This window comes from Cynara cardunculus (genome assembly GCF_001531365.2).
Source record: "Cynara cardunculus var. scolymus isolate 2C chromosome LG 5, CcrdV1, whole genome shotgun sequence".
NCBI classification, from domain to species: Eukaryota; Viridiplantae; Streptophyta; class Magnoliopsida; order Asterales; family Asteraceae; genus Cynara; species Cynara cardunculus.
Window position 1 is genome coordinate 1,942,112 of NC_037532.1, and position 8,100 is coordinate 1,950,211.

An 8,100-nucleotide genomic window follows, 5' to 3' on the forward strand; every position below is an offset into this window, starting at 1 on the left:
AACGATGAGCTCCGGAAGGGACAAGTGGTGGTGGTCCCACAGAACTTTGCGTCGATCAAGAGGGCCGGCGGTGAAGGAGCAAGGTGGATCTCATTCAGGACGAATGAAAACGCCATAACAGAAAACCTCTCTGGTCGTGTGTCGGCGATCCGAAGCTTGCCGGTGGATGTTGTTGCCAACGCGTATCAGTTGTGTCGAGAAGATGCTCAAAAGCTGAAGTACAACCAGTGGCAAACCGCTTTGTTTTCCCCAAGCTCTTCAACAAGCCAGGGTTGGGGGTTTCTTCGTTTGAACTGAGTAAGTGTATGCATGCATGCATGCATGGAGTGTATTTAGGGTTTGAAGAATAAGATGGAATGTACCAAAGAGRGTTGTACCATAAGCAAGCGAGAATAACAAGAGCTTTAAAGTTTAGTTTCTACTCTCTACTTTTATCTTTTTTACTAATTAAATTTAATTGATATTAATTCTTTAATTACAATTAAATAAGTAACAAAATACAATTTTAATTACATGCATCATATAAACTAGAACATGTAAAGATACCCTAAAAAACCAAATAGCCTTTWCTTTAGCGGTATCGTAATCTTTGACCTCTTAAGAGGTCAGAGGTTAAAACCTCATCAAGAATGAAAAGGGTGTGTGAGTTTATTTATCATATTTTTCGTATATAAATTTTATAATACTTCAAAAAAAAACCTGAAAAAAATGTAAATAAAAGTATATTTCTATTAGTGCCAAATTAAGGATCTGAAAATTCTTTTATTTTGTTACAATTTTTTTGAKTTTTAAAATAAATACGTGATTTATTTCAGTTTGAACGGGGAGTTGCTGGCATGCGAGGGCATTATTGACATTTTGCAATATATTTTATCGTATAAGTATATAAACGTAGCATTTGTAATTAAAAAAGACTAGACAAACCCAACCACCCTCTTCATCCCTTCGTGTCGTCTTTCTTCACCTCTGTCTTTGCCAACGAAACCACAAATGTAACTCCAATGATGCTTGGGATCGCAATGAGTCCTTATCGAATTTGACTCGAAAGCCGCAATTGGATGACAACTAGGGCGAGCAGTCGGCATATGCATTGCCAAAAGGAATGATCTTTGCGTCGAATAATATAGGTCATTGGCATCACAACGAAGATGATCGGTGAAAATGCTAGTTTAATCGAATACTATTAGTTTCTTAAACGTAATTTACTATAGAATCTTGTCGTTATGGCTCAGCAATGGATTTTCACCTTTTAAGCAAATTATAGTATATTTGTAATGTTATAGATTTTTCTAGCTCTGAAACTTGCTCACACAAAACACAACGGGAATAATGGACATTGATATATCCACTCCACCGGAGTTTGATGCCATAGTCACCACCGCCAAGCACGGCCACCAACACCACTGTCCACCATCTTCATATCTTTTAYAGTCATCGTCGTCCATCAATTTTCACCTTCTCTTTCCCCACCATCATTGTCGTTGCAACAATCTCCAAGTCTTCGATGCCTCTTTACCARTTCTTAAGTATCTTTCAAAGCAAATAAAACATAGTTTTTCATTTGTATGAACTATGTTTTCGAACTATTATCAATTATATCAAAATTTTTATTCAAATACAATACTGTTATATAGTTACGTATATGAAAATTGTAGAATTTTTTTATAATTAAATTATTTAAACGCTGACTTGATTTATGTCATTTATAACTATTATATGATATATAAAATAATCAAACAATTTTTGGGTCAACTTGTTTAGTTTTGTCCTATCAATCCTTAGCCGTATAAAAAAAATAGTCAAATAACGTTTCCTATCCAATCTTGTCTGTTCAATCTAGTCATCTTGTTCTGTCCTGTCGTGTTTGCGTACCAAACATTATACGAGTCTATAAGGTGGAAATAACGGATATTTGGTAAAAGAAGGGGGTAAAGTTGCATATTTTAAAAATTGGAGGGTAGAGTTTAAACTTGATAGGGATGGATAAAATCCCACCGGAGTCTGAACCCATTAGCACCGCTCGCGAATTGACCGGCGGCGAAATCTGATCGAATTGTTGGTTGCCGGCGGCAAGGGCTGCGCAATCTCCTCTTCTTGTACGCCATGAATTTGATGGTTTGTCCGCTATTTTATCCAAAATCTCTCGGTTTGATTCTTYCTTTTTTGTAAAATTTGGCGGMTGTTCGTATTTTGGYTGCAGGAGAAGATTGGGCTGCTGAAGAAACAACCGGAAAATCCGGTGYTGGAAGTAGCTCCGGTGTCTGTGTCGTGGACTGAGACCTCCGACACCATCTCTCGTCACTTCCACTTTCAAATCGAYGGCCAACTCTCCGTCAGTATTCTTATCATTTATGAATTGTTCAACAAATGCGACTAGAATTAGGGTTTTCTKGGTTTGTCATCTTATTAAATTCCCATTGTCTGCTTGAATTGACTGTAGTCAACCGGAGATAGAATGAGAGAATCGTTCATCACCAAAGAAACCCCATTCAATTCTGAGGGTTATTCTTAATTTGCTATAATCGAATCAATTGCTTTAGGTGAAGGTGCTTAATGATTCAAGACCAATTGTCCATAAATTTGCTGAATCTTTGGTTAATACCTTTTTGCCATCTGGTTATCCATATAGGTGAGTTCATCAAACAGTTTCATATCGATTTCTCTGTCTGTAGTCTGTAGAATGTTAATTGAATTGCCATTGCTTATGAAAATGAATCTATTGCAGTGTTAATGAAGGATATCTTAGATACACACAGTTTCGAGCATTACAACATTTCTCCAGTGCAGCATTATCTGTGTTATCAACTCAGGTTCTCTTTTGATACTTAGAATTATGTAATCACTACAACAAAATCGACTTCATAGGACGCCAAATATATCTAAATGTTGCTGTATAGGACATAAGTTTATAGGAAACAATTGTGCGTAGGCCAGCAGCGGACCGTGGATATTGCTTAGTGGGTGCACCTTTAAGGTGGATCAAAGACCCGCAAAGTCGCCAATGTGTTTTTAGCCGAATTCCTCCGCTTTGAGGGTTTTCTTAAGTTTTTTAGTTGATTTCGAGACTTTTTCAGGTTTTTGGTTGATTTCAAGGGATTTTTTGGCCTTTTTGTTGATTTTCCTTGAATTTTCTAATATCCCGGAGCACCCCTCAAAAGTTTAGTGGGTGCACCTTTTTTGCCGAAACTTGTGAAAATCGGTTGAGCGGGTGCATGGGACCCTGCTCGGGCCTTCATAGGTCTGCCCCTGGCATATGCAACCCATGTAGAAGTGTTACATTAAATTGATAGGAGGCCTAACAAGTTCATTTATGACACTATTTAAATAAAACGGTATATCAACTTTTTTACAAGACGCTTTTGAGAAGTGTACTAGGAACACATTCTTTACAGGACACTGATTTCTATAAAACATTTTTCACATAACGAAATATAAATAGACTGTTAAGATGATTTGTTTCAAAAGTTCTCTAAAAAACTTGTTAGGACGTCCAAAAACACCCTATTAGCTTATTGTAGGATGCACTATTGTTTGGTCTTATAAAGTTAAGTCGTATAAAGCAGTTTATTAGAACATTTTAGASATATTTGGCGTCCTATAAAGCTATTTGGATGTCCAAAAACACCCTATTAACTTATTGTAGGATGCACTATTGTTTGGTCTTATAAAGTTAAGTCGTATAAAACAGTCTATTAGAACATCTAGACATATTTGGCGTCCTATRAAGCTATTTTGTCGTAGTGGGTCRCAAATTGGTTTTGATTGGAGTGATCATGTGGATACGGTTTACTGATCTTAGTCTTTTTGCAGTCACTGTTATTTGYTGCAGGATTGAGACATTCCCCAGCTCAAGCAACGGCAGTTAGTTGGGTGAGAAAGAGCTCTTAACAAATGTCAATCGTTTGGAAACCTTTAATTGATTATGATGGTGTCGAACAGATACTTAAAGACGGTATGCAGCATATGGGAAAGCTAATATGTAGCAATTTAGGTGCAAGAATGGATTCTGATCCCAAACGGTGGCGGATTTTTGGTCTGAACCATTCTAGCAAACACGTGTTTTTTTTCTTTCTTTATTTACCTTTATCACTGAAATACTAACTTTTATGGCGTTTTCAACTTGTAGCTGATGTGCTTTACGACTTGGGCACGGGTTTGGAAGTTCTTTCACCTTTATGTCCACAATTGTTTCTTGAAATGGCTGGACTTGGGAATTTTGCCAAGGTAAATTGGTGATGAATGATTATGGGTTGGGTTCTGGTGGGTACTGTGAAGTAGGGTTGCACATGGGTTGGGTTGGCCGGTTGAAGGCATTTGAACAACCCAACCCAATGTTTTTTTTTTTGAAGTATATAATATTTATATACGGCAAATGCAACAAATAAACTCATACACCCTCCTCACCTATGGTGAGGGTTGAACCCCTGACCTCCTAGAAGGCCAAGGGCTACGATACCGYTAGGCCAAAGKCCCTTTGGYAACCCAACCCAWTGTTTGCGGTTTGAAAAACTTCAACTCAACCCAACCCAACCTATGCGGGTTGGGTTGGGTTGGTCGGCGAAAATTTGGTACATCATTTTACAATCTAGCACAACGTTCGTGTTTAAACGAAGTAAAATCAAAATGAGAACATACAAAAAAGGTTAACAAACTAAAAAAAAAAGTTGGAAGGCTTACGCAAATAAGAAAGGAAAATTACGGTTGAAATTGTAATATAATTTTGAATATAATTAGTTACGGGTTCGTCTAATGTCTAATTTACATATATTTGGGCAAAAAGTTGATTACCGGCAAACCTAACCGGCCCCACACGACCCGCCTCCAAGGACGCCAATGTGAGTGGGTATTTTTTGGCTCGCTCAACAGCTGAGGACAGTGGGGGCCRGGATTGAACCCAGGACCTATTATATATGTGGTAAAGTCTTCCTACCTCTTTACATATATTAATCAARGACACAACAATCATATTGAATTCATAGTATAGAAAGGCATCGGGTTCATCGGGTTGGGTGGGTTTCAAATCATCCTAACCCAATTCCAACCCAATAGATTCRGTTTTGGCCTAATTTTGTATCAATTATGTATCAGGTTACCTCGGGTTAATTTTTTTTGGGTTGGGTTGGCCTAGTTGGTCTGGTTGGTCGGTTTTTTGAGCACCCCTACTGTGAAGATACCTTTATATTGTGAGAATTGTGAAGATACCTTTATATTGTGAGAACTGTGAAGATACCTTTATATTGTGAGAACTGTGAAGATACCTTTATATTGTGAGAACTGTGAAGATGCCTTTACGATGATAACACATCTCATTGGCATAATTTGACAGGGAATGGCCACGGTTGCTGCAAGAGCGACAAGATTGCCGATTTATTCTTCATTTGCCAAAGAAGGAAATCTTAGTGATTTATATGCAAAGGGAGAGGCGATTTCCACCGTATTCAATGTGGTTGGATTGGGAGCAGGGATTTTGTTAGTTTCTAGCATTTGTTCATCAATGCARGGGAAGGTAAAAGTAAAATCCATTTTCACTTGCAAAAGAAACCGAATAGTTATTCCTTTTCTGCTATCTAAATATGTGGGACCCTATTAGATTACTGTCTAGAAGAGCCGTTGAGTAGAGAAGGAAGTTTCCCACTTGCCTTGTGAAGTTGTTGGAATATGTGGGACCTYATTAGATTACTGTCTGGAAGATCCCTTGAGTAGAGAAGGAAGTTTCCCACTTACATTGAGGAACTGTCAGAATATGTGGGACCCCATGAGATTACCTTCCAAAAAGAGCCTTGAGTAGAGAACGAAGTTCACCACGTACATTGAGGAGCTGTCATTTGCGTGACCCCATTAGGTTACTGTCCAAAAGAGCATTTGAGTAGAGAAGGAAGTTTCCCACATATATTGAGGAGTTGTCAGAATATGTGAGACCCCCTCAGATAACTGTCCAAAAGAGTCTTTGAGCAGAATAGGAAGTTTCCCACATATATTGAGGAGCTGTTAGAATATGTGGGACTCCATTAGATTAGTGTCCAAAAGAGCACTTGAGGAGAGAAGAGACATTCCCACATATATTGAACAGAAATCGTCGAAGTCTAGCCGATGTGGGACCTGACACCTGCTTCTTTTTACCAGAAATTTTTGTATCCATATTCTATAATCTAATCTTTACTCTTTCTTTACAGATGGTTGTCGGGCCTTTCCTTTCTGCAGTACATGTTTATTGTACATACGAAGAAATGCGAGCTGCTCCGGTCAACACATTGAATCCACAACGAACTGCAATGATCATAGAAGATTTCTTAGAGGTTGGTAAAACAAATGTTATGTAGGTTTTGAGAATTACAACAAAATCWTATGYCAAATATGTCTAAATGTCCTAATAGACTGTTTTATAGGACTTAAGCCTATAGKATCAAAAAATTGTGTGTCCTATGTAAAGGTGTTACAATAAGTTGAGAGAATGATTTTGGGTGTCTTAATCAGTTCTTTAGGACACTTTTGAAATAAGATGTCCCATTAGACTTTTTATATGACATTATTTGAGAAARTGTCTATCAAAACAACGGTCCTATAAAAAGCTGTGTTCAATTGTTCAAAGGACACTTTCAGAAGGGTCGTATAAAAAGCTACACTACAACAAAGWTTCTAGGACACCAACAATGTCTAAGTGGTATAATAGATCGTTTTATGAGAGTTAAGTTTGTAGAACCACACAATAAAGTGTCCTGTCTAAAAATGTTGTAATAAGTTTGTAGGACSTTTTTGGACGTCTTRACAAGATTTTAAGGACATTTAAAAAATAAGACATTGTATTAGCCATTTGATAACACACTTTTGATGTTTCCTATAAWCACATATTTTTATAGGATATTTGGTTTTGCTATTCTTTTTCAAATAGTGTCTTATAAAATAACAAAGCGATATTTTGATTTGGAAATGTWGTATAAACTTATTGCAACACTTTTAGAAAGGACGCTTATCGTTTGGTACTATTATCTCGAGTCTTATAAGTTGCGAGTCCCATTAAGCTGCTAACAAATAGGCCCTTAGACATATTTGGCGTTCCATAAAGCTGATCTTGTTGTWGAAGCCATCATTTTCGAATGGGTTAATGAAATTGTTTGATTATTAGTCAAATATTGTAAATATCATTCGATATAAAATGGTCATTTATATGATTCAGACAGGAAAGATATCAAGTCCTGCAGACCTGAGGTACAGAGAAGATCTTCTGTTTCCAAAGAGAGTTATAGAAGGAGCTGGAAATGTGAAAGTGGGCAGAGATTTGCATAAGGTTATAAAGCCTTCAAGACTTGAGCAATTTAAAGAAATCTTTCCAGATGAAAAATTTGTTTTGGAGTTCGGAAACCGATGGACAGACATGGTGTTAGAGCAGAACGCTAGCGGCGAAGATGCATTACGAGGGTGGTTGGTGGCGGCATTAGCTTCTCCAGTGGTGGAAAATCGGGAGGTAGAAATGGTGGAAGTGGCTTATGAGAAGATGAACACCATGATGCCTAGATTGCTGTCGGAACTACGGGCAAAAGGGTGGCATACCGACCGTTTCCTAGATGGAACCGGTAGCCGGTACGGTTTCTAGTCTTGAATCTGTCACAAAGGAATGTTACTAATGGAACATGTAGTCATAAAATAAGAGGGCCCATTCATTGATGATATATAATCCCAATATGTAAGGTCTATGAGTCATCTCAGAAAAAAAAGCTGGTTTGACTGATAGTGGGCCAAKAAATATTGAATGGTGATGTGGGCTGGTCGGAAAACTCTATTTATTCTGGTGTGGATGGCAAACCGACCTATATTTCTTGGTTATCCATTAAGCAGAAGRAATATTAGTTMACATAGACCTCAAAGGGGGTCGTAGTGACAAGGCCCGAGCGACTGTTTACCAAATAGTAAAGRCAAATCTCTTATGATACACCAATTACACGAGCTTTATGTTGTAATTACGTTTATACGTATATGCRTATTTTAGATGTATATATGAATTTGTTTGCCATTTATTCTACTGTAAGAATACCCACCTCTTTACCTGCTAGGCTAAAATAACGTGAGCCTATTTTGATGAAAGCCTTTAAAACATTTTCAACG

The 8,100-nt window shown here is 37.6% G+C and overlaps 2 protein-coding genes across 2 annotated transcripts in view; both read left to right on the forward strand.

Moving 5' to 3' along the window:
* LOC112512196 (11S globulin seed storage protein G3-like) overlaps positions 1-421 on the forward strand; it is a gene marked incomplete at its 5' end in the record, with an annotated part of 12,639 nt that extends 12,218 nt beyond the window's left edge. The window contains one exon of the mRNA XM_025118061.1: positions 1-421. This exon is cut by the window's left edge and continues 1 nt beyond it. Within this exon, the coding sequence (XP_024973829.1) occupies positions 1-297 (297 nt within the window).
* Positions 422-2,036: 1,615 nt separating this feature from the next.
* On the forward strand, positions 2,037-8,012 carry LOC112511992 (protein root UVB sensitive 2, chloroplastic-like). The gene is made up of 10 exons (XM_025117761.1): positions 2,037-2,115; positions 2,201-2,332; positions 2,541-2,629; positions 2,726-2,810; positions 3,811-3,870; positions 3,940-4,033; positions 4,127-4,224; positions 5,327-5,506; positions 6,174-6,296; positions 7,175-8,012. The coding sequence occupies exons 1-10, from the start codon at positions 2,104-2,106 to the stop codon at positions 7,589-7,591; spliced, it is 1,290 nt and encodes a 429-aa protein (XP_024973529.1). The 5' UTR covers positions 2,037-2,103; the 3' UTR covers positions 7,592-8,012.
* Positions 8,013-8,100: the final 88 nt, after the last annotated feature.